This window comes from Chenopodium quinoa, unplaced genomic scaffold (assembly GCF_001683475.1).
Source record: "Chenopodium quinoa cultivar QQ74 unplaced genomic scaffold, ASM168347v1, whole genome shotgun sequence".
NCBI classification, from domain to species: Eukaryota; Viridiplantae; Streptophyta; class Magnoliopsida; order Caryophyllales; family Amaranthaceae; genus Chenopodium; species Chenopodium quinoa.
Window position 1 is genome coordinate 840,230 of NW_018744790.1, and position 27,973 is coordinate 868,202.

Here is a 27,973-nt window from a genome sequence, read left to right on the forward strand (position 1 = left end):
GCCAGATCCTAGCTTCAACCACCACCTCTCCTTCCCCCGGCCTTTACCCTTCAACCCACCTCCCACCACCCCTACCCCACCTTTCTCAACCACTGAAAAACCCATCTCTCCATGCCAATTAAAAAACCCCATCTCTCTTCCTCCATTGGAAGCTTATATCTCATTGTCTCTGTAGGGAATATTTCAAGCATCCCATACTTGAGCCCCACTATGATCATACACTTAAGCATGGTGGCATCCAAAGGGAAAGAAGCTAGAGTGAAAGAGTCGCCAACAAGTTTTAGGAACTTGTAAACCGTTCACATGGTGAAAGTTACACCCCTTAATGATCCAGGAGATCGTTAACTCCAATAGGTCTGGAACCATGACTGGAAGTTCGGGGATGAAGGTAAAAATCCAACCTAAAAAATATTGAACTTGCCCTAATAATAGGCCTCTAATTTATTCTTCTCGTATTCATGTGCGCTTTCTGACTAACATACAATCATTAGGTTTACCCTAAACCTATTTAATCTATGTTGGTTGAATATTAATGCACAAATAAATCTATTATTGGCGATCACTTGAATTGTAATCATATTAACCTAAACAAGATTATTAATTATCTTATTAAGCGTGATTACAAGTACAAATTCCCTTTAAACATGCATAAAAGGCATGATCAAGAAATGACAATAATAATAAAAATCAAGCAACATGATAAATCATCATTATCACAATTATAATCATAATAACAATCATGATTAAAACATAATATTATTAGCAAGATCCTAGGCATGATACTAACAAGATTGATAACAAACCCTAGCATGTCACTAAACATTAAAGATCAAAGCTTTAGCCCTAACATGATACTAACATGATATTAGGAAAGAAATAAGAAGCAACACAATAATTTTACTTGATATTAGAAATTTTAGTTATTACCCTAAACATGATACTAGGAAGCAATAAAACATCCTAACATGATACTAAGAATCAAAATAAGCATGATTTCTATATCAAGAGTACTTAAAGTAATTACTTCGATGCCTCGTACCTCTTTCTAATAACAAAATACACACGTTAGTAACTTCAAGGAAAATCATAAACAAACAATTAAATTAAATAATTGAAATAGATATTTGGGACCAAACCCTCAGAAATATCAAACCTTTCACGTATATGGCGAAAGCAACTTCGAACTTGGCTAGGTGTTTTTAGAACTAACGAGTGAGAAATTTTGAGAGATGGAAGGTTTAGAAAAAGAATAGAGAGAGAGAAAGATTCTAGCTTTTAGAGAGAAAGGGAGAATTAGAGGATTTTGGGTGCAAATTGTAGATGTAGGTGATTTGAAAATAGGGAAATGGGACCTCTATTTATAGGAAAAATAGCACGGGATCAAAGAAAATCATATTCGGAATAAAATACCTCATGTCACAAACGATAGAAGTCAGCGCCAGACGACGAAGGTCAGCGCCTCGCGCTGGTTCAAAAGTACAACGCACTTTTACTAGCGGAATTACCTTTAAAACCGGTTATAAGTAATTATGCGTCCATGCAGTTTTAAAATCAGATTTAATATATTTATTCAAAATAAAACATCTTTATAATATAATTAGCAATCCTAACCTCATTAGAATCAAAGAGAACCTTCTAGATATTCCTAGAAGACTAAAATCAATCCTAACCACTTTAAGAATAATAATTAATAGGCCCTCCTCTAGATCATTGGGCCACCTTTAAAATCATTGGGCCTAATTCAATTGAATCCATAACTTCCTCATAATTTATTGGAATTAGGCTTATAATATATCATTGGAAAGCTTTTTGCAAGCCCAATCCAACTACACTATTATTGGACCCTTATCATGGACCAAACTAAATTGGACTGGCTATTTTTCATTAATAGGGTAAGAAAAGAAATATTTTTGAAAACAGAAAGAGAAATATTTTAATAAAAACATCCTCATCACTATACTTTTCATACTTTCACTTTACTTAATAATGACGTGAAAGGTATCCATCACTGGGTTTAGTTTTGGGAAGACACATTTAGGTGTCTACAGCCTCCCATCACAATAACAATAATGAATTTGATTTATTTATATAACCATTGCTATCAACAACTTTGTGAATCAATTAAAAGCATCATCAAATTTCTCTCTTTGAAGATTAAATTAGATGGGGCGATTGAGTTATCCACAATGTACTTCCAGTGGCTAAATCTCTTCACGATTTTTATTCTGTTGAGTTGTTTGAATAGAATTATAGAGGATTGGGTGCAATTTAGCATAATGGAGAAGATAACTCTATGTATTGAAATTCAAGGAAGACAAAACAATGTAGTGCTAGAAATAGTTTTTAGTGGTGATGCAACTTTTACCAAAAGCTAAGATTATTGTTTTTGGAAAAATAAAAAGATAGTTGATTTTTTTTTGGAAAAATTGTTAAAAATAATATGAAGTACAAACTTTGAGCGGTCCGCCAAAAACAAGTAAAATTTTTGATTATTTCTGAATAATACAAACTTTGGTGAGTATCCGCTTTAAACAAGTTATTTTACCTACAACATGAATGACTGGTTAATTTTTTTTTCTTTTTAATAAATTTTTTAGACAATGTAATTAACTCTTAATTACAACTTCAATTATGGTTAATTAACAATAAAAAGTTTTCATAAAAAAATTGACAATTAAAATATTTTTTTTAAAATTTTCATTAAAAAAAAAAACATCACTTGATTCCTCTACCAACCACCCACCCACCACTAGCGCCAGGCCGCTTTCGGTCCCGCTCCCTGGTTCTTGGGGAGGTTCGATTAGGGACTTTTGAGGGTGGGAGATAGGTTTTTGGTAGTTTTGTTGGGGAGGGGCGTTTGGGGGAAGGGGGTTCGATGGTTGCCAGTGAAGAGGGAAGGGATGACGTGCGGAGGAGGGGGTCGTAGTCGGCGTCGGGAGAGGGGGATCTAGGCGCGGCGTATCGGGACAAAGGAAAGAGAGAGGGGTCGATCGGGGAAAAGTCGGGAAAAGGTGGGGCTAGCCCTGGGCTAGCCGACAAGTTTGTCGGCGCGAGGAGATTAGAGGAGTCTGGGCGGCGAGCCGACAACTATAGGTGGAGGAGGAAGGTGGTGTTAGGACTGAGATGTGGTGGTAACAATAATAATAATAATAACAACAACAACAACAACAACAACAACAACAACAACAACAACAACAACAACAACAACAACAACAACAACAACAACAACAACAACAACAACAACAACAACAACAATAATAATAATAATATTAATGTTTTAAAAAAAATAGGAAAAATTATAAAAATAATCTCAACTTTCACGTATTCGCTTTAAATAATTCGAATTTTGGATTATTATTAAGTAATCCTAACTTTAGGGTGTTTCCGCTTAAAAAAGTCCCTAACCGGTTACTAACTTGTTATAATCGGTTAAGGTGACACGTGTCACCATGTGATTGGTTATTAAATTTTAAAAATAAAACTTACAAAAAAAAAATTAAAAAAAAGGAAAAATTACCCTGATTAATCCCAACTTTACCTCGTCCGCCAATAATAATCCATACTTTCAATTATTCACTATCACTCCCAACTTTGTATGGGATTGATTTCTATTGCACCCAATTGACTTGGAACCGGTTAAAGAGGTAAATTTTGTTGACTAGTGATTAGTTGCACACGTGTGCAACCTGATTGGTTCAAAAGTAAAAAAAAAAATATTAAAAAATAATCAAAAAATAAAAAATAAAAAAAATAAAAACAAAACCACCCAACACCCAACAGCAGCCCGCAGCCACCCACTGCCAGTCATCCCCCTTCCCCCGGAGCACCGGCCACCAAAGCAGCAGCCCCATGCCCCCATCCATCTCGCTTCTGTCGCGCACCAAAGCTGGGGAAAAGAAAGGGGGCTGAATTTGACGGGGAAAAGGGTTGAAATTCAACAGGGAAAGGGGTTCGAAATTCAATGGGGATGGAAGGTGGCTGCGGAATTCGACGGGGAAAGGAAAGGATGGAAAAATCCGGTAGGGAAGGGGGCGAAAACGAACGGTGAAGGAGATGGAGCTGCGAAATCCGGTGGAGAAGGGGGCGAAAACGGCGGGGGAACTAGGGAAGAAGGGAGAAGATGGTGGTCGGAGTTAGCATCGGCTGCCGCCTGGCCGAAACGACAGGGGCGCCGCCTGACGGAGGTGGCAGGGCTGCCCCGACCATCCTGATGCTGGGTAAGGGTTGGTGTCTATTTTTTTTTTTTTGTTATTTTATTTTATTTTTTTTAATTTTTTTTTGGACCTATCAATATGGACTAGTGACTGGTAACTTACAATATCATGTTGGGTACAATAGAAATTAGTAGGGTATAAAGTTGGGAGTGATAGTGAATTAACGAAAGTTGGGATTAATATTAGCGAACGGAGCAAAGTTGGGATTAATCAGGGCAATTTTTCCAAAATTAAAAAAGAGAAAAACTTTTTAAAAAATGTAGCCCAGCCACCACCCACGAACCACCTTTCCACCACCCACGAACCACCCTCCCCGCAACAGTTTGTGGTAGTTGGATTCCCCCCTCTTACGCCGGTAACTCCCTTTCCCCAAAACCACCAATTTCGTCGCCCCAAACCCCCGAAATCCCATCCACCCTACCTCCTAAAATCCTTAAAACACCTCCCCCACCGCATAAAAACCCCCAACCGCCCCTCCACCACCATCAGAACCCTAGTGCTAGGGTCCCGATGGTGGGGGAGGGTCAACTGGGGTTTTATGCGGTGGAGGGTGGTATTTTAGAATTTACGTTCAGGGCTACGAGATTGGTTGTTTGAGAGAAAGGGGTGTCAATTAGGGCGGTGCCAGCGTGGGCCAACGTGGCCACGTGGGGGAGGGGGTCTAGTCGCAGTAGGCTGAGGTCGGGGACTTAGGCTAGGCCGGTGGCAAGCCTGACGACAATGGATTCGTGATTGTTGTGGGTTGGGGGCTTGGGGTTGGGTTTTTTGTTTTTATTTTTTTTGGTTTTTTTTTAATTTATTTTCAACCATTAACACGATGACACGTGTCAATTAACTTTTTTTTTTGAAAAAAAGGGAAATTCTCACCGGTAACACCCAACTTTTGTTTTTTTTTTCTCAATGGTAGAATGCAAATTTTCGGATTATCATTGGTAATCACCAATTACTAATAGGAAAAATTGAAAAGAATAATCTCACCTTTGCTCAACCTGCTCAAAACAAGCCAAGCTTTGGAAATTCTGGGAACAAGCCAACCTTTGTCCCCTATTTTCTCAAAACAGTCCTTTTACCGGTTTTTAAAAATTTTAACTGGTTTTAGAAGGTGACTTGCCACATGTCACCTTCTAATTGGTTTTTCACTTTCTAATTGGTTTTTATCTTAAACTAATTATTTTGGAAAAAAAAAGCCCTCCACTCTCCTTTCTCGTTCCCCTTCCCTGTGCTTCCTCGATCCCACTGAACCTGCTTCTTCTCACCGCTGGTGCGCCGCCACTTTCTCTTCTCTCTTGCAATTTTTTTTAGATCAGGTTGTTAGGGTTGTTTTTGGGGATGGTTGGGGTTGATTTTCGTATGGTAAAGGGTGTTTATGGGGATGAATGAAGAGGTTTTGGGGGCGGATGAAGATATCAAGCTTTCATTGCTTCCTTGTTCTTTTAGATCATATTTTGTAGGAATTTTTAATTAATTGAACTGCATTAGCATAGATTGGATTTTTTAATCAGATTTTTGGGTTGTTTTTGCTTTCATTCTTTGGACTGTGTTTTTGGGTGGGTTTCAATTGGGTGGTTTCAGTAGTGGGGTTATGGGTTTTACGGTGGAAGGTTGGGGTTTTGGATTTTAGGGAAGTTTCGAGGTGGAGGAGTACGAAAGGGTGGTTTTCTGGGGTGGGGGAAGTGAAGGGTGGTGGTTTCGAGTCGGGCGTGGGTCAGTTTGGTTCTTGGGTAGTGCTAGTGGTGTTTTCCAAGGTGGTTTCCATGGAGGAGGGTGGTGAGTGGGAGGAGAAAGATGGGAAAATTTTTAAAAAAAAATAAAAAATTAACCTGTTAAACAGGTAGTGGGTAAAAAGGCTTGTTTTGATAAAATAAGGTGTAAAGGTTGGCCTGTTCCCAGAATTTCCAAAGCTTGACTTGTTTTGAGCAGGTTGAGCAAAGGTGGGATTATTCTTTTCAATTTTTCCTTACTAATACTAATTTACTGGTAACATTAATGAAACTTTTACCTAAATCCTTAAGCATGGTTACCAGGTTAAGTGGGAAATCAGAAGCGAAATGACTTAATTGCCCTTATTTATTTGGAAAATTTGTAAATAATAATCCCAACTTTGCTCCATTTTCTTTTAATAATCCCAATTTTGGATTATTCTACAATAATCCCAACTTTAGGGGTTGGTTTCTTTCTTCAATCCCAATTACCGTATATCTGTTGAGCAGGTTAATTTCTTTTTTTTTTATATAAATAAATGTCACGTGTCAAGTGTTAATTAGCCAAAAAAATTAAAAATAAACAAAAAAAAGTTGTAAAAAACAAATCAGAAAACCCCCTGGTCCCCCTCCCTTCCTTGGCCACCCCAGCCACACCGTCCACCAGAACTCCATCCCACCACCCACCGGAACACGAACACCTTCCCTCCCGCCAGCCAGCCGCCCCGTTTCACACATACTACAACCACAATTAACAACAACAAAATTGCAGCTGCTCAGCCCAAACAACCGCATAACCCGCAAACACCAAATAACTACCATCACCACCAGCCTACACCGTCAGCCGCAGCACCCATATCAACCTCATCACTAATTCACCACCTACAATCAGCAATTTGACACCTAATATCATCAATTTTGGCCTCCAATAGCATCAACAACTTCGAATTATGCTCATGGACTACGCTCACGAAGGTGGTGGTTCAAGGGGGAAGGGGGAGTGCGCTCACGAGGATGGTGGTTCAAGGAGAAAGGAGGGCGACTGGACAAGAGCAGAGGTAGCTGGCCGACGCCCGACGACGAAGGCAATTGGGCTGAGAACTCGAAGCGGGTTTCTAGTCGGAAAAGTTGATGATGCGGCGAGGGTTTCTGACGCGGGGGGAGGTTTTAAGGGAGTATGGTGTTTTCGGGGTGTGGGCATGGGTATGATGGTGGCGGAGGGCATGGCAGTGGATGAGGTTTGGGGGTTCTGTTGGGAGAATTGGTGGTTTCTAGTTTTTTTTTAATTTTTTTTTTTGCACCAATGGCAAGCTGACACGTGTAATGTAACCTACTATTAGAGGTCGTTGACTTTTGTTGACCGGTTTGGGATTGAAGAAAAAAAACAACCCTTAAAGTTGGGATTATTCTAGAATAATCCAAAGTTGGGATTATTAAAAGAAAATGGAGCAAAGTTGGGATTATTATTTATAATTTTTCCTATTTATTTCCCCTAACCACTTATGTCTAATCAAATAACTTGAGGCTTCATCTTCCTCTTCACTCCTTCTATCGATCTTCACCAGAGATATTCATTAAAGTTAGGGAAATTCTCAAGGCAAAAAATGCTACACAAATTCGTGGGTTTGCAATCAATTTCTGGGATAACATAAGGAGCGATTGTTATCGGTTTATTTGGGGATTAAATTCGCTGAGTTATTGAAGCAGAATTTGCTATTACATGAGGATCGAGTTCAATTTCGTGAAGATGCAGGCTACCATTAACAAGGTCAGGAAGATACAGGCTACCATTGATCAATTTACCAATCATATGGCAAATTTGCTTCGTATAGAAAGGGATTCAGAGTTGGAATTCACTTAAGAGGAGTTAAATGTTGTGCCTACACCTGACGAAAATTCTGATTTCTTTAAACCAATTGAATTTGTTCAGATGATCAAGTTCTCACAGAAAATAAAATCATAAATCCAGTAGTTCATCCCTAAATTAGATCGAAACCCACCAAATTAAACTCAAAATCAGATCAAAAATTGGAAGAACAAGTGATGATTGGGTCAAGTGCACGAACCCCCAAAAAATTGAACCTAGTAGTTCATTCCCTATGTTATCTTATATTTCACATTTTGTTTAGCCATGGAAGTACTAAGAGAAATTGAGAAGATCTTTCAAAAAAAAAAAAAACAAAAAAAAAAGAGAGAGAAATTGAGAAGAAGAAGAACAGGAAATACGAATATAATTGGGGGTTTAGGGTTTATATAAAGAGATAACTGATTGAGGAGGGAAAGAAGCATATAACTTTGGAGGGAAGTGATTTTTTAGAATGATAGGTTTGTAATTGTGTTATTAGTAAACCATGGTTAGTCAATAATTAGGTAAAAGTTTCATTAATGTAACAAGTAAATTAGTATTAGTAATTGGTGATTATCAATGATAATCCAAAAATTTACATTCTACCATTGAGAGATAAACAGAAGTTGGGTGTTACCAGTGAGAATTTCCCTAAAAAAAAAAATTACTTGTTTAACAAGTTACCGGTCACATGGGACTGTTTTGAGAGAATACATGTAACACCCTAGAAATTCCTTTCCTTTAAAAAACATGGTTTGCTCTTTTTAAAACTCAAAGTAGGAAAATCTAATACATTACCACCAACGTGAAAACGGCTAAGGCAATTATCAAAGACACACAGCGGAATACTAATTTTAAAAAACGTTCAAAACAAGTCAACTTAAAAAGTCAACAAACGAAAGTAATGTCAAACCAAATTCAAACAAAGTCAACCTACAACTTGGAACCATTGTAGGCCCTTAGTATAACCAAACCTACTTAAAACCTTTGCGTAAGTCTTACAAACATAATAATAAAATAATTAAAGCAATAAACCACATTATAAACTTATGGAAACTAAGCATGATTCACTCTTCACTCATGCCCATCATGAAGATGCTTTATCACCTGAAAAGCTTCTCTCTACTTGTCTCCACTATTCTCCATTAAAAATGGGTCATCATAGGACCAAAGTAATGACAAGGAAAAACAAACATAAAAACACACAATCAGCAAAGCTGAGTACATAAGCGTAAATAAAACAGACTAACATGCTTTCACCCTATCATCACACAATTTATCTTGTTGCACCTGTTTACAAGCATACAACATATAACATGACCCTCAAATAAATAACTAATTTATTTGTTCATCTCGATTACGCATCAAACGGGTTTCCCCTTAACCTACCCCAAAAATGGGGTACTAACACGGGAGCTAACCGTGCCAGTATAAAAGAACCACTCGTAAGTGGCTGAATCCCTGCGCATAATAAAAAGGAATATACAGCGTCCTGTACTCCTAGTAGAAGTTATGGTCAAATATAAAGTCGTATATCCCCCATATGTTCATACTCAAGGTATATACGATCCAAGAGTTTTGGTGCGTATCTCTTTCACTTTACGTTGCGTTACATATTATTAGACTTGGTGATGACTCTCAAACCATAACATAATCAATCATTATAATTATTCAAACAATCAAACATACCAATTAAATTCTTAAATAATTAGTGACCACATAATATTTAACGTTGAACCTTTCTTAAATCTACCTCTGTGTCAAAGACAACTTAAACGCATATTGCGCAACAATTCGTATCCCTCGGTGTTAGAAACACCTTAAGTGCACTAAGGCAACAAAATATAAGACCATCTCCAATGGTGAGACTCAAGTTTGAGTATTGAAATATAAAATGAGTTGTTTTTAACCTCCAATGGTGATACCATACTCACTTCTCAATTTAGCAACTCATGTGAGTCCTAATTTCCCAATGGTGAGACTCTTTAAAAAATACAAATGTCACTTTCAATTTATGACTCATCAAATCCATTTCTTTTTTTATTATCAAATATTGTAAGATTAAAAATAAGGTAAAACTTAAATTAATTACAAAATATATTAGAATATTAACAAGGGGCCCACACTTTTTGTCAAATGAGACTCAAAGTTGAGTATCTAAACTTAGCAACTTTCTTTTGGAGTTGCTAAGTTTAGATACCAACTTATTGGTATACAATATAAAAAATACTCTCTCTCTCCTAAAAATACTCACTTAAGTCTCATCATTGGAGAGGGTCTAATTTATTCCTTGTGTTCAAAGACACTTATTTAGCTCCTTTCTCATGCTTACAACATCAATAAAAATTATATAAACCATAATAAAATTCCTTTTCAATATTCCTAACCAAATTAAACATGCAATTTAATTAAACATGCTCTTTATCATGTCAATAATAAAAGTGTGGTTCATATCCAACATGCCAAATTAATTATTTTCAATCATCAATCCATCACAAATAATCCATGCTTTATAATTCAATCACCAATATCAACCAAATCACAAATTTCAATCATAATCTAGCACAATACTACTTGGAATTAATTAATAACATGTCCCTACATCATCAAATATATGCCAAGTACGCAAACGTACCTTGAATACGATTAAGGATTAAAGCAAAAGAAATTGAAATTTAAGTTTTTTTCTTTTAAAAAGGCGTGCGTCGAGCAGCTGCCCCAACACCATAGCCGGCTGCTGGTGGTGTTGTCACCGCCGGCGCTGCCTGCTGGAGGTGCGACGGCCGTCCGACGTTTGGTGGTGGCCGGGGGTGGTGCTAAAGAAAAACAAAGGGGAAGGGGAAATAAAAGAGAGAAAGGGGAAATAAGAGGAGGGAGAGAAAAATTACCTTTGGGTATTCTTCACTATGGGCAAAGTTCAATTTGGCCATGTGTTGAATATTTATATCTCTTTTTCTCTAGAAACCCTCTTGCACTTAAATTCCCTTCCTACCCTTACTAATCCATTTCCTATTTTCAAACTTGTATTTGACTTATAATTTAAAAAAAAACTTTCTTTTATAAAACCACATGCCCCAAACTATATTTTAAAATTATAAAATAAAGTATTTCCAAATTTATTAAATAAATAAGTAAAATACCATAAATAATTCATTTCGAATTATTTAAATACTTCACAAAATACTTATTTAAATTAAAATATGTATAAAAATAGGGGGTATTACAATACACCCTGAAGTTTGGATTATTTAATAATAAGGAAAAATTGACAGGAATATTATGACCTTTGCTCGGTCTACCATAAATAAAACCACATTTTGATAATCCCCCAATAAATAGAATAAAAAATCGATAACCTGTTTAATAGGTTAAAAAAGGACATGTGTTATATTTTTATTGGTTAGGTTTTTTATTTCAATATTAACATATTTTTTTATAAAAAAAATTAATTAATTTATAAAAAATTTAATTTAAATATAAAAATCTTTCCCCTCTAAATTCCAACCATCGCACCCCCCCTCTTTTTCCTTTCCTCTTCCATGACAAGCTGCTCTGTCTAACAAATGCGCCACCACCAACGACAATAAAGTCCCACAAACTCACAAATCTTAATTGAAAAGAAAAAGATCGAAAAAGAGCCAAAATTCAGAGATTCAAAACAACATCACATTTCTTTTGGGGTTGAATATGGTGAACACAATAGGAAACAGTAAAAAAAAATTTCTTTTATTGTTGAATATGGTGAATGGTGAACGTGTTGGTGCGTGATTGTTATGGGTGGTGATTAAGGTGGTTGTGATGGGGCTTCGACGGTGGATGTATGGTGGGTCGTCGTCGTTGGTGAGGAAAGATAAAGTGAGGTCGGAGTTTGGGTGTAAGAGGTGGAGTTTGCGGCATAAGGTGGTGGAGGTGAGTGGAGAGTGGGTTTAGGGAGGAGAGAGAATGTGGCGGCAGCGATAGTTAACGGCGGTGGAGGATTTCATCATCGGCGGTTATTAGTGCGGTGATTCGTGGGGTTATGTGGGGGTTTATGGGATGAGGGTTGTGGAGGATTTTTTTTTTAATGAATTTATTAATTAAAATCATTTTTTTTAAAAGGAAAAATACATTTTATTAATCCCAACTTTGCCCAATTTACTTTAAATAATCCCAACTATCGATTATTCTACAATAATCCCAACTATCGATTATGCTAAAATAATCCCAACTTTCACCTCCGTTTTCTTCTAACAATCCCAAATCGTTAACAAAAGTCAATCACTTCTTATTGTAGGTTGCTGGACATGTGTTAGATTGTGAGTGGTCCAAAATTATTTTTTTAAAAAAAAAACAAAAACAAATAAAAAATAAAAAAAAATTAAGCACCCAACCGCCACCTCTAGCCGCACTGCCCAAATCATTCCCAACCAGAGGTAAAAGTTGGGATTATTGTATAATAATCGATAGTTGGGATTATTTAAAGTAAATTGGGCAAAGTTGGGATTAATAAAGTGTATTTTTCCTTTTAAAAATAGGATTATTGTAAAAAAAAAAAAAAAAAATCAGCTAACCAACTACAAAGGGACAAGTGTCATACTAACCCATTAAACTGGTTGGTAACCGGTTTCGCCCCATTTATGGAAGATCATGTACAAAGGTCGTTTCATTGGGGGATTATCAAAATGTGATTTTATTTATGGCAGACCGGGCAAAGGTTATAATAATCCTTGTCAATTTTTCCTAATAATAATCAAAAGTTGGGGATTATTTAAGGCTAATACGTGGAAGTTGAAATTATTTTCTACAATTTTTCCAAAAAAATAAGAGTTTCAAAAATAATTGGTGTTTTTTTTAAAGAAATAATTAATAAGAAAAATTGCCCCCATTAATCCCAACTTTGCGTCGCCCGCCAATAATAATCCCTACTATGGATTATTCACCATCACTCCCAACTTTAGGGGGTATTAATTTCTATTGCACCCAACCGGTCATCTAACTTGATGTAGTAGGTTACTTAAACATGTGTCCTCACGTGATATGTCCAAACAAAATTTTTAAAAAAAAAAACAAAATTACAAAAAAAAAAAAAAAAAAAACAAAATTACAAAAAAATTAACAAAATTACAAAAAAAAAAAAAAAAATTAAAAACCCCAACCCTTAACCAGCAGTACGTGGCAGCCTGCCACCTCCGACAACCGTGTCGACATAGAGAAATCCCCACAACCCATCACCGGCAAGCCCACTCAGCTACCACCCTCGAAACCTCCTAGCCTCCTTCATCTTCGAATCACCATCAGCCCCCGTCAACCAATCGCCACCAACCTCCGTCAAACCCGATCGCCACCCGCCCCCGTCTAACCCAATCGCCACCAACCTCCATCAAACCCAATCACCACCAGCCCCCGTCAAACCCAATCACCACCGACCCCCATCATACCCAATCATCACACACCATAAACAACCCCGACAATCGAAACCTAACTCCGACCACAACCATAAATAAGGTCGTCGGAGCATGCGAGTTGCGATTGTTGGTTATGGTGCCCAGTTCCCCTGCCGTTTTCGCTCCCTTTTCATTCCCCAATTTTCTTTCCCAAGTTTTGGTGCGCAAGAGGAGAGACGATGGGGCTGTGGTTGTGGTTGTGGTCGTGGAGAGTCAAGGAGTAGGGGAGGGTGGGTGGTGGCCTTGGCACCGACACCAGGGCAGGAAAGGAGGTCTGAGCGGTGGTCGGTGCTCCAGGAGAAGGTGTTGGCTGGCCATGGGTAGGTTGGTGGGTGCGGGCTGTGTTGGTTGGTTTTGGTTTTCTTATTTTTTTAGTCTTTAAATTTATTTTTTTATTTTTTATTTTTTATTTTTTTTAAAGTTTTAACCTATCATGATGTGACACGTGTGCAACTAATCACAAGTCGGCAAAGTTTACCTCTTCAACCAGTTCCAAGTTATTTGGGTGCAATAGAAATTAATACCCACTAAAGTTGGGAGTGATGGTGAATAATCCAAAGTAGGGATTATTATTGGAGGACGAGGCAAAGTTGAGATTAATGGGGACAATTTTTCCTAATTATTATTATTATTATTATTATTATTATTATTATTATTATTATTTTCAATATTAAAAACATAAATAAATAAAAAGATTTAAAAAAAATATTAAATTGCCAAACCAATTAAACAATGACACGTGTCCCATACAACTTACTAAACAAGTCACCAACAGGTCATCACTTGTTTAAAGCAGACACCGCACAAAGTTTGTATTATTTAGAAATCTTATATATATATATATATATATATATATATATATATATATATATATATATATATATATATATATATATATATATATATATGTAAAGTGGAGTTTTTCCCGAGTTTTTAGAGAGCTACGTAGAATCTAATTTTCTTTGTGCGCCACGTAGGATTATAAATTTTAGTTGTAGCCAATTAAATACGAGATTAAAATCTTTTATAATTAAATAATTCGAATGACACATAAGCAAAATTGGTAAATGACATTTTTAAATTTAAATTAATTAAATATAAAATATTATCTTTAGATATTCGGAATTTTATCTAAATATGTAACCAATTTTATCACATAAATTAAAAAATATAGGATTATAAATTTATGTTGTAGCCAATTAAATAAGAGATTATTAATTTCTTTTATAATTAAATAATTTAAATGCCACGTAAGCAAAATTAACTAATGAAATTTTAAAGTTTAAATTAATTAAATTCAAAATATTAATTTTGAGATTAGGAATTATATCTAATATTTAAAACTAATATAGTAATAATTTTAGTCACATAAATATAAAAAATATTTTTTTTTAAAAAAAAAAACTAACAAACCGTGCATCGCACGGGCTTCATCTAGTAATTATAAAAATTGACTTAATTTTTACTGATCGCTCAATGGTTGTATTATTTTTGACAATTCTTTCTTTTTTTTATATAGGTAACAATTTTTGTAATTATCTATCTTCACAACCAACATCTTGTTGCCTAGTTGCCTACTCAAAGAGTCGCTGAAAATAGTATAGTGCACCCGGAAAGAACATTAGGCTTATTTTAAAGAACATGAGAAGAAAAAAAAATAAAAAGAACATACGAGTGTTTGAAAAAGAACATGCTAGTATTTGAAAAAGAACATGCATAATAGTGTTCAACAAAAGAACATGTTTGTATCTGACAAAGAACATGACCTCCAAAGAACATTAGACATATTTTAAAGAACATGCATGGAATAAAAAAATTCGTTACTATTCTTCTTTCTCCTCCAATTGTTCTTTTTAGAACTACTTGTACTTCATAGCTTTAATTATTATTTTTTTAAAAAAAAAAACCCAAATTCACAAAATTAAAGACTTTGACTTTAAAATTATTGACGAAAAACAATTTGCATGTACAAAATTTATACTTACATTTTACTTGAATCCACCATTTGTTCAAGTTTGAAGGTTGAATTGTTGAAATAAGTTCAATTTTTTTCTTGGGTTTCACTTTTTGAATTTTTTTAGAAAAATAGAAAAAGATAGAGAGAAAAGTTCTAGAGAGAGAAAATGAGTACTTTGGAAATGATTTTTACCCAAACAGTAGAAGAAGTACCATTACGAGATTGACAGCAAAGTGAGACCAATTTGAGACCTTCATTGACATTCTTAGATGAAAATGATGGTGTAAAGGAGAGAGAAAATTGGCAGCAAGAGAGTGATAGGAAGGGAAAGAGGAGTGACAAATTGCAGGAGAAGAGAGTGATGGATTTGCAGTTGCAAGAAAATAAAAACATGTTCATTTTTTACCCATGTTCTTTTAAATATACTAAATGTTATTTCGGGTGCACCATGCGCCAACACACATTACAAAGTCACAAGTAGTCAAGTACACACCCACACACAACAACTATCACACAACTAACGGCTAAACCTTGCTTTCAAAAAAAAAAAAAAAAAAAAAAAAAAAAAAAAAAGGGGGGGGTGGGGGGGCTGCTAAACCTTCACCTACATTTTTGCCAAACAAGGCCATAAGCTTCTCGTTTGATGTTGAGAATTAGAAATGTCTTCTTTTCACTCTATTTCTTAACTAATACTTGTAATAATTATACATTATGAATTGCTCTCTTTGGCAAATCTGATGGTGGAGGCTTCAGTGTGCATTCATTAAACAAGAAGCCTAATTTTTTTAATTTTTTTTAGCAAAAAAGAAGCCTACTTTTAAAGAACATGATGCCTAATCATGCAAAGGCCTAGCACTCCATTTATTTTAGAAAATAGATTAGATCATGTTTACATAATTTTTCATTACTTGTTACTCTATCAAGATTGACTATTTGACTCAAATATTTTTTTTCTCTCATCTCTCGTTACCCAAGTGATTTCCATAGAATACAACTCTTCTAAGGAAATCATGACAGCTAACATTACAAATTTTTGTTTGCCATACAGAAGTTGCACAATGATAACTACAAATATTTCTAAAACTACAACCCTAAAGCACAGATAATGTCCTCAGACATCAGAAGAATTTGATCTAGTTTGACAAATTGTCAGATCTGAAATAGTATTAGGAACCAAATCTTCTGATGAAAATTCAACTGTCTCAAGAGCTTCATAAACAAGTAAAACCCAAACCCCTTTCCTTTCTGTCCTTTCTTTCTCGATGGAGGTGGGGGACTGGGAATAGGTATAACTACACAGAATAATGAATATTGAAAACAAAATTACTGTACAGATGTAGCAGAATAATGGCTCTGCTAGAGTTAGAATGTACAAAGTGAGTTACGTATAAGACAAATATTTTTGAGGCACCTTTAGTTGCTAATGTCGAAGTATTTTGGATCAGAAGGGAAATGATATTCAACATTCAACTGCAACACCCAAAACAAGAAAAGGCCCTCATCAGAAAAGACAGGAAGTAATCATCAGAAAATACTGAATTATCATGACATAGAGGTACATGACATAGCTCAGGATAAGTAACTAACTCAACAGAAAATGTGGTTATGCCAATTGAGAGATGAGTACAACATAAAAAAGACTCATGCCAGAAGATCTGACAGTAAAATGAGACCAACCCGATTAAATATGAAAATCATCAAATTAAACAGCAGTGCAAATCAACAAAACCAGCAGCAAGGATTCATTTCATCAAAATAACACTTTCATTATAGAGTATTATTTTTTATAAAGTATCATTGTATAAAATTCTCAACCTTTTTGTATGTTTCTTATAAAAAAAAACTCAAGTACCCAACCTTTCTTTTCCTTTACTCCACATCTTATTGGCAAAGTTTTATTTGGTTACTTGAGAACAATAGACTATCTCTGTTCCTTAATGTTCTTGACACTTAATTTGCACAAGACTTTAAAAAATTGAAGAAACATGGTCCTTTAGAGTAAGGTAAGGGGAAAAAAAATAATAATAAATAAATAAATAAATAAAATAAAATAAAATTGCCAAATAAGGGATAAGATCAAAGTGTAGAGAACAAAAATAAGGGACCTACTAGAATACAAAAAGGAATGGATGTAGTAAGTTTTATGAGGTTGATATTTCATTCATATGAAGTGAGCAAAAGATACTCCCAATGGAGGAAAATAAGAACTTATATTTTTTGGAGCTTTCAAACCCTAGTGTAAAAACAATACATGTGAAACTGTCTCTCTGCATCAAGTGGAGCCTCCAGAACATGAAATTCGCAAATTAGCTTTAATTAAACTACAGATCCTGTGCCAATGACGTCTATAATAAGAATAACACCAGGAATAAACTGAATTGTCAAACTAGCTACAACATTAGTACATTACATTTTCAAAAGCTACTGTCCTACATGACCTTTCACAGATGTATTACAAGATAGATCATTCAGTAAATTCGAGTGCTTACTATTTATGTCACCTATCATTTATTATTAGATGGGAAAAAGTGTTATTGAATGGCAGAAATGCGGTTGAAAGAAGATGCACCTAAATCAGAATTGAAATAATTCAGGAATAATCCATACCTTGCCCTCATCAGCATCTGATTGGCGTTGAGGAAAGACCACCTTTAAGTCACTATACAAATAAAACCTTCGTTCTATTTCCATTTTTGTGTTTTTGCTTTTGGGAGTAGATGATATATCAGATTTGCACCTTTGAACAGACCTAGAGCTTTTCTTAGAATGAGGACACATAAATCGCAGATGAAGAGCATAACGTAGAACACCATTGCCACTGGCACTTTCATTAACCTTTAAAGCACAATGTGATTTTTTCCTAGTCATATGTCCTTTGTTCAATACCCTATTTTCCCTTCCTGGAGCTCCTGAAAAGTCGAATTCAGAGGAACAGGGTTCAAGCTTATTATGGGATTGGACAGAAGGATAGCTGTGGTGACAAAGATCATCAATTTCCATCACTTGCGTTCTCTGGTTTAACAAACTAGCATTTGGCAGATCATTTGAATTGTTCGGCACCACGAAAGGCTTAGCCTTTTCAGATGAGGCAAGAGATGTCTTTTGGCGGAGAAATGTCTGTTGTGAGTAGATGATAGATGCAACTAGAGTAAGCAAATAGATAACATAGCATAAACATACTAGACTACTAGTATAGAGTAAAAGAAAACTGAAAAGAATTCTGAACAGTCACAAAAACAAATGACTGAGCTCTACTCTAGAGTAGGAGTCCCACTTAAGGGTATTTCCGTATTTGCACCCAAACTCTTGGCACGTCACTTTCTACATACTAACACAAAACTTCCATATGAGTCAATGACACACAAGTGAGACGGATACTAGTTTCCAAGTTACAAGTATAGCACAACAATTGTTCAGACCTTTTCTCTTCTGAACCTGTTTTCCTTAGGATTCTGGGGCTGTTGATTAATAGGATGATGAGCGAAAAATATTTTAAAATTAATCCATGAAGCCAAATTTATCTTGTAAATTACAACTTTCTTTTGTCTCCGGGTCAGCAGGCAAGCAGACAGCCATACCATGATTGATGATGAGGATAATTGACATTTTGGCAGATTAACAGAAAGGAGCCCAGTTTCTCCCATAAATTGACCATCTTTATTCTTTCAGAAAATCAAAAACCCAAGGCGTTGGGAAAAAATGAATGGGGAGGATGACAATATGTATGCAACCTTAAAGAGGCTAATAATGGTTAGAGATTGGAAACTAATTGGTCTATAATCCACACCACAAAATCAAGGGCAAGAGCATAATAGAAGTTTAACCCTTAATGTTTATAAGAATTGAGTACAGAGCCCAAACTTTGGCCACTATCACTGACTTAACTGTAATGGATTTGCCTAATAAACCCGTCAAGCCACAATTCTCCCAATATCAACATACTACATTCAGCCTACAAGATTATCTTCTTAAATAATTGGATGCATATTAGAAAATTTTAAAAACTACAGATAAGAAATGGTATAAACACAAAGTGAGTAATATAGCATGAGCAAGAACCAGCACACATTTAGCAGCCATACAAAACTCAAAGTTGCTATAGTTCTGAGGTCAGAGAGAGACCTCTAGATCTTGTGCACCTCACATGTGAATTGTTGCCTTCTTATTTTTATGCTTCAAGAAAGGATTTTTACCACAGCCCAAAATTTCATTTCTTCATCCTTTTTTAGATCATACTCTAACAATGTCTTCCTTTTGACAATGGTTAAGGCACCAATATTAACATATTCAAGATGTGCATGTACTCATGTAGAAGCAATTGATTTGCAGAAGTATGTAATTCTAATAAAGAATACAATATCTAGAGGACAGGACATCTTGAATACAGATGGATGTCACTTTCATGAAGTCATATTCTAATTCCAAGCCGTATACTTACTCAAGAAGATAGTTTTAAGGTAGTTTAGGGATTAATTTTGCAATGATTCAAGGGAGATAGACTTTTGAAAATTGTTGTTACAGGGAAAAAATTAGTAGGTTTTTTTCATAATTTGAACCCACCATCAATTCACAGTTACGTAGTTCATTAAAATGATGTTGTTTCAAGAAACTACAATCCCAGATTTTAAATGGTTTACTTAAAAAAAAAACTGATTTGCTAGCACCGTTCAGCACATACTCTTGGTCCAAAATTGGTCTATGAATTTCCCAATGATAATGGTCCTCCCATATATACAAGTTGATCAGACCTCTACGTACAAGATAGCAGAAGCACAGTACCTTCAAGAGTTTATTTTCCAGAATAGAAAATTCAATAAATATGACAAAACTAATAAACAACAAAGTAATATACCTTTGTACCAGCTGGCATATCACTCAAATCATAGTTGCAAAGGAAGGTATGAACAGGTGTTTTTTCAGGATTGCTGACGACCTGCAACAAAAAATCCAGTGATAAAGTCAAACTCAAGAATTCTGACACCGAGATCAATTAGCAGAAAAATCATTTTAAACAATAATGAAGATCAGAGGAGTAAAACAAGCTACAACTGAATAAAAAATGAAATCGAGGATGAATTCATTATAATTGATCTTCAGGTATCTAAAGATTACATATCAAACATTTATTGTTAAAATGTGTGAGTATGTGACATGGGAAGGCTAATGCAAAGAAGGAAGCAATATATGATAGCTACTTGAAGGTCTTGAACTTATCGACCTTGTAGACATTCTCATATGTTTGTAACAAATCTATAGAAGCACTTACAATACAACTCAACTATATGAGGATGGAACTACTGGAAAGGTGCACAACCCAATGAAGGAAAGCATTTTATACTCCTAGCTATTTCCTGGTTTGAAGCATGAGATACTGTGATTTAAACCAGAACTGATACCATGGCTACTATTTTTTCTTATTTTATTTGCAGCAACAGTAAAATGTGAATACAGCACCATGGTTAGGTCATTATGCAACTGAAAATAGAAGATATTCTGTCATGCTCACTGACAAATGACACTGCGTGGTAAACTTGCACCTCCATAATGTACCTAAGGATATTACCAACCACGTAAAATACTTTTTTCTTCCCCAGATATCAAACATGCTATTTGCTAAGTGGTTAAGATGAATAGCCTATCTACAACTCAGAGTCAAATGAAGAAACAAAAAGCTTTAAGTCAAACATTACAATCTATTTGCTCCTCAAAACAATTATAACATCCAAAATCAGGACAAATACCAGTTGAATTCGCCCCTTCATAGGTATACGTAATCGACTTTGTTCTGATGGTGAATCATTAAGACTAAGACTCCTTTTCATTTTTAACTTTCCGGGCTTGCTTGATGGCAAATTTCCAGCAAGGTCTATTGAAGAATAATAGAGCAAGTAATTATCTCCATCCACACTAGTAACTGCAAATGGAAGTTTTTTCGCCTTTGGTGAAAAACTTCCTCCTGTTATGCTGAGTACTGCAAGGAAGCCATTAATTGTCTGCACATCCACAATTTTAATGACTCAGAACATGATCATTCAGTAAAACAACTATTAGATGCTGAAGTACAGATACAATTATATTCAGAATAAGAATCTGACCTTGCTAACATATGTGGATGCCAAACGACCAGACAAGAGGGACTCCTCAAAGGAGCCAATCAAAGACCTTCTAACAGGCAAGCCAGTTAAATTCCTAGCTAGTTTTACACTTGGTGAAGTGCAAATTGATTCATGAGTCCAGCACTGGGTACTAGCAGCAAATTTTACAGGAGTACACTGATCATCGGCATTATCTAATAGATCAGGTCCTTCCATGGTGATGTCCTCAGTTTTGGGAGAAAACATATGAGGCATACTCCAATCAAGTGAGTTCTCAACCTCCTTGAAGGTTATGTACTTGACATTGGACTCTTTCCTACAATCACTGATCCTATGTACAGAAAGCTTTCTCTGATGAAATTTTGGACCAAGAGGGGACAATGATAATGGAGGTGTAACCCCTGTTTCTGAAGATGCTGAGACTGGTGCTTTCAGAGGCCCTAAGATATCTCCTTTTTCAAAAGAGTTGAATCCAGAATGCAGCAAATAAGATTTATGAACTGGCAGCTGCTTGTTCCCAAGCAAAGGGCCGTCAGTAAAAATGCTGGAGTTGGACCCAAAATTATCATTAGGTGAAGTACTTCCAACTAAAGAGCTAGATGGATACCATATGGAAGCGTCTGCAGTACTCGAGCTAACTATATGAGCTTTCTTATGCTCGTGTGAACTCCCACCACCATCTTGTGAGTTTCTTTGATAAGCATTATCACCAATGCACAAGGAATCACCATCAAATTTGTCTGAACTCAGCATTGCATTCAATGGAGATAACAACCTCTTTCGCGCAACAGCTCCATTTGTGACAGTTGCATTACTAACATCACTCACCACAGTCAACGGATGAACAGAATCAGCTTTATTACACTCAAATGCATCCTGAGACGTACCTAATATCTGTGATTCAAAACCAACAACCCTCACAATGGGACTGTGAGTAGGGCGTTTGTTCTTAATACTGAACCAGCTCTTTTGGTCTGTGTGGCCAATCTTCAAAACATGTGTATTAGAAGTGAAATCTTTATGTACAGCAGTATAATCTGCTTCTTTTGGAAAATCAACAGCAGACCTCCCCTGGAAATCTTCCAAAGTAGCACATGGAAAACTTCCAGGTATGAAGTTGCTCACATTAGTTCCATGTATTCCATTCATATCATAGGCGCTGAGACCAGACAGTCTCTGAGGAGGCTGCACCAGTGTGCTTAGGGATGTTGCAACTTGCTCTGCAGTACTACCAGTTGTCACTTGAGGCAAACCCATCCCAAAAATTGTCAGACTATACTGTTCAACAAATATTAAGATGAAACCTAGTTCAACCCTTTTGGTATTGTCTACCCTGACTCTATACTAAATGCTTTCTATCTTTCTCACTTGACTTTGGACTAACTAAAACTGATTATCCCAAACAACTAATTACTAAGGTACGACGAAATTATAGCACTATATGTTCATTGGTTCTTTGATTTCTATAATGCATTTTTACACTATCAATAACTATGATAGCATCTTGTTATCTATCAATCAAACGTGTCCACATTCCAAATGCACCTCCTTCTACAGCAAGCATTGCATTGCTAAGGAGACCGGAAATAGAACCATTGGAACTACGCATCTTCTCCATGCAGCAGGGAGCAATGACAAAAGAGCAATACATTCTAGAAAATAGTGCCAAGTCCTGAAGACATAAAACCACAAAATTAATCACTTTTAAGAAGGGGAAAAAAAAAAAAAAAAAAAAAGACGTATTTCATTGACATCAAGCACCCCCAAACAACAATAAGAAGCTGCAATGCACTTATATCTCATGTAATGGATTGTCAAACCAAATTTCAAGTTCCAACTTGCATTATCTGCGCCAGAGATCCCATACAAAAAGTGAAAACCCTAAAACAGAATGGAAGGTGGAAAATAGATTGACCCTAGAAAAGAAAAGAAAAGAAAAGAAATAAATGAAGACAAAACACCACATAACGGGTCACCATCCATACAATAAGGCACATTTGTTAAATTGTACTGCTCCCCTATGCAAATTATATTCAAGAGACAGAGAGAGGGGGGGGGGGGGGGGGGGAGGAGGATTGGAATTAATTAAAATTTACATGTAAATTTGCTCCAAACTCGGAAGGAAATCCTTGAAACAAGAAGGTCTAATGTAGACCACAGGAAATATGGAACAACTTAAACATTGCCCACTCTCCTAGTAGGAATGATAAAGGATCTTGATAAGAAACATCAAACTTAGTAACAATGCTGGGAGAATGAACTCAAAGTACCATTTTTTGAGGTCATCATCTGTCTCTGCTAAACTATCCTCTTTCTTAAGCCACATTGTAATTCTTCCATGGGAGCATATTATTCATCAAACAAAAAGACAACATTGGAGGTAATTAACATTTTATAACAGATTTATCTATGTCAGATATATAAGTATATGGCTATATGCAATAATCACCTAAGCTAAAGACTAATGAATTGGAAACCAACTTATCACACAATTTGTCCAACAACGATTTAATAATAACACTACTCCAAAATGCACCTTGTTTTCAATGATTAAAAAAAGAGGAATTACGCTGTAAGCTAGTCTTTCTACATAAATTGATCATTGTAGACAGTCAGCCAACAAAAGGATGAAGCATTAAAGCATAAATTTCAATTGCAAAAGCAATATTATACAGATCAATTGCAGAAGATTTTTACGAAATTTGAACACTTTAATACCCACTATCACAAGAGAAATGTAGCTAAAAGCATCAAATATGGCAATGATCATGAACAAATGCAATAACAGCAAGATTAGAACATAATATGCACTGATCATTACTCTAAAGCAATCAAAATGACATAAACTGCACTGATCATTACTCTAAAGCAATCAAAATGACATAATTTGCACTGATCATTATAATCGATACCAATTCAAAAAGTGCAAACAATCATCCATTATCTGCAAGTCCAAATTAAGCATACAATTAGTCCAAATTGCTGATTAATTTTAAAATCCACATCAAATATGATACAATCAAAGTAATTACCTCCTCAATTTTGATTAGTACACTTTTAGTCATGTTTTATCAACAATCAAATAAAACAATAATCTAAAAAAAATACAGTAACAAATTCTAAACCCAGATAATAAAAGGGGCTGATTGTCAAACAGTTATCATCACCCATTACCAAAATAAAACAGAAGATCAAAAGAGAACGCACCAGTAAAATGAATGATCAAAGAATTAAATTGATAAATGTGAAAAATGAAAACCCCAGCTGAAATTTGGGCATAAAATTGTATCAAACACTAAAAAAAAACCCAGACAAGGGAGAAAATCAATCACACCCTTTTTTAGTTTATCAGAAAAAAATCAATCAATCTATCTAATCTATCTATATATCCCTGTTCAATGGTAGAATTTTTTTCTTTTTCTCTCTCTAGTAGCTGTAAACCTCCCAATGTAAACAAGGTAATGAAAGCGTAACCAGAATTGGGTTGCTATTTAATTTTAGTTTCAATTTTCAATTTTGTTTGCTTTGTTTTCTGCTTTGCTTTGAACAAGGGAATTGGAAGGAGGGCCACCTTTGCCACATGGGGTGTGCGTCTCTACGCCAACTTCTGATTTTCAGCATGCGGCTCTCTTTTTCTTGCTTTGCACCTTCCTATCCCTTCTCTTAGGCCTACTTGCCTTGGGTGCTACATCGTGATCTAGTTTCATACAACGTAACAAGTATTATTTACAATAATTTGATATAAAGAGTAACGTTATCATGTGTAATTTTGTACTGATAATGTATAATCGTTGCAAATAATACTTTCTCTATTTCTATTTAATTGACGCGTTTGATTTATGCACATATATTAAGGAGAGGAGAGAGAGTGAGAGAGAATGAAAAAGCAAGTAGGGTAGCTTGTAAATACTAAGGATAAAAATTTACCCCAAAAGGAAATGTGTCAATTTCCTAAAAAGGAATACGTGTCAACTAAAAAGAAACGGAGGTAGCATGAAATAGAGGTATTACCTTTTTTTTTATTTGTCGATATGGTATAAGCCATAAGACGTTGTTTTAAGAGTAACTTTGGCATGTGGTGTATCTTTCTAATAATGACCTACTCTTTACCTTTAAGGCAATGGTGTTGGTTGAAGTTCAATTTTGTTGCATGATATATGCTACCTCATGGTTTTTTTTTTATTTTTTATTTTTTATTTTATAATACAGACCCTTTCTTGCTGCTGTAGCAAGTAGGTGGCCTTCATGTACTCTACATCTACTGACCTTCCTTAGAACAAAGTGTCTAAGGGTATTAGTTTTCTACTTAATATCATGTACTATCTGCTTTACTTCTCTTCTGGCTCCTTTCTCTTCAGTGAATGCGGTTTACCAGCTCCTTTGAGTCCGTTAACATGGTCACTGATCTTCCTACTAGGACTGGCATTTGTAAGGCCATCAGTGCTGCTTCCGCTTCAGCTTGAGTTGGTGAGGCTGCGAAGAGCGGGGCCGTTCCTCCATCAATTACTGTACCTCTTTCCTTGATTACCCACCCAGCTACTGCTCTTCAAGACTTATGCGATTGAGTTTCATTTTCCTTCCAGGTTTTGTCAATGAGAATAGTGATTTCCTCATTACATACACCTCCATCTAAACTCCAAAAAGGGATAGTCTTAGCATCCTCCATTGTAGTATTGATAATTGTGTCTTTAGAGCTTTTTGCAATTAAGTTAGTGGAGTTAACCCACCTGGTAACCCACTGATTTGCAAGAGACAAAATGTTAGTCAGGTTCAATGGCTTGATTTTTGAAGATAATGTTGTTTCTAGTGAGCCAAAGGCTCCAAAGAATGCAAATGAACTGGATGGCAGTATTATTAGCCATATTGCTATTTGAGAAGAAAAAAAATCTGGTAGTTCATTATCCAAGTTTCAATCTTCAAATCCTCCCCATTTTCTGCATTAAATCCTAGCGTGCTGCACTTCCAAACTCTTCTTGCTATCTCATAGTCTCTAGGTATGTATTGTGGAGATTCTTCCGTTGAATTACATAACCTGCAAGGTATGGTCAACCATAATACCTCTTTTCCTCAAATTGTTTGCAGTTGGTAACGTGTTAACAACTACTTTCCAGATGAAAATTTTGTGCTTGGGCCATAGTTTGGAGGTCCATAATTTCTTCTAGAAGCTTGTTGAAACATTCCCACTCTCTTTTTGTTGGTCATGCCAGTAGCCAGATTTGATAAAGTAGACCCTAGAGTCTGACAGTCTCCAGTCCCAGCCATCATGATTCATATGCTTTGCCGGGTGGATGGCAAGGATATCTCTAGCCACTCTAGGACGAAACCATTTCCACACCATCCCACTACGCCAGTTTCTATTGTTATCGAGCAGGTCACTCACCATGCTTGGCTAGGCCTCATTATTGTTATGTTGTCTTTCATTGCACTTGATTAGATTTTTTGTTGACCACCAATCTTCCTCAATTGCAGTATATTTTCCATCTGCTATCACACTTCTTAGCCCTCCTCTCATACAATAGATACTTTTGAAAATTCTTCTTGCTCCCCATGACATTGATGTTGTGGTCTCTCCTTTCGTGCCTTTTTCAAACTAATCGCTCTTGTATCTAGCTTTGAAAACTTTGCTAACCTGTATTTGCGGGTTAGAAAACATATGCCAAGCTTGCTTGAAAACTAGGGCTTTGTTGAGGCTGATAATGTTCCTAAACCCAACACCTCCATCATACTTGTGTTTTTCTAGAGTAGTAGATTTCCTCTAGTAAATCGGTCTTCTCTAGATAGATGATGCCCACCAAAATTTGAACAGCAGAGAGGATATTTTCTTTAAAGTTGATTTTGGCAGGAGATAAGCACTCATGAGGTGGTTGGCCATGGCTACGAGAATGCCATTTATAAGGACAAGTTTTTAAGCTTGAGAGAGGTTGAGAAATTTCCAGGAGGAAAGCTTGCTTGTAATTTTTTCCACAATACCATTGAACGTAGTTGCTGACCTTCCATTGACATCCATGGGGCAGCCTAGATAAGTGCCCATTTGGTCCTTTTCCTTCACTCCAAGGGTCTTTCTAAGTATCTTCTTGAATTTATTTGGCATATTTTTCAAGAAAATAACGTAGGATTTGCTTAGATTCACCATTTCACCGGAAATTGCACAAAACTGGTCAAGGCATTCTTTCATTACCCTAAAATTCTCAATATCCGCCTTAAGGAAGAATAGAGCATCGTCTGCAAAGAACAAATATGACAAAACGGGCCCTGAACTTGAAACTTTGATGCCGCTTAAAATAGAAGATCACTGCAGATGATTGAGTTTCCTTGACAAACTTCCATACATAGAATGAAGAGATAGGGTGAGAGAGGATCCCCTTGTCGGAGCCCTAGTTTTGGGATGATCTTTTTTTAGGGTTCTCCATTGATAAGAACACGATAAGAAACTGTGGTAATGCACTGCATTATCCAGTTTATCCAAAAGGTGTGGTAATGCACTACATTATCCAGCTTATCCAGAAACTGTGGTAATGCACCGGTGAATATACAACCTCATGTTACTTGCAACGATTTTGTTTCTTTCCTTTTTTAATAAATGACCAATATACTCTTACTTTTTTTTTAAAAAAAAAACCAACCTTATTAAATTACAAATCCGATTTCCTTAACCCCAAGCTTGTAGGCGTCGCTCGAAGTGCGCCTACGTTAAAGCACGTATGAATATGCTTGGCACTCTTAGGAAGTGGGAATTGA

At 35.9% G+C, this 27,973-nt stretch overlaps 1 protein-coding gene across 2 annotated transcripts; it reads right to left on the reverse strand.

Moving 5' to 3' along the window:
- Window positions 1-16,163: 16,163 nt before the first annotated feature.
- Window positions 16,164-24,883, reverse strand: LOC110703917. Of its 2 annotated transcripts, XM_021881714.1 has the most exons (6): window positions 24,443-24,883; window positions 21,236-22,907; window positions 20,882-21,133; window positions 19,993-20,073; window positions 17,748-18,257; window positions 16,164-16,610 (listed from the first exon to the last, which is right to left on the reverse strand). In XM_021881714.1, the coding sequence occupies exons 2-6, from the start codon at window positions 22,490-22,492 to the stop codon at window positions 16,554-16,556; spliced, it is 2,157 nt and encodes a 718-aa protein (XP_021737406.1). In that variant the 5' UTR covers window positions 22,493-22,907; window positions 24,443-24,883; the 3' UTR covers window positions 16,164-16,553. The 2 variants fall into 2 exon arrangements, with proteins under 2 accessions (XP_021737406.1, XP_021737407.1); XM_021881715.1 differs by lacking the exon at window positions 24,443-24,883 and having other exon boundaries at window positions 21,236-23,297.
- Between the last annotated feature and the right edge of the window lie 3,090 nt (window positions 24,884-27,973).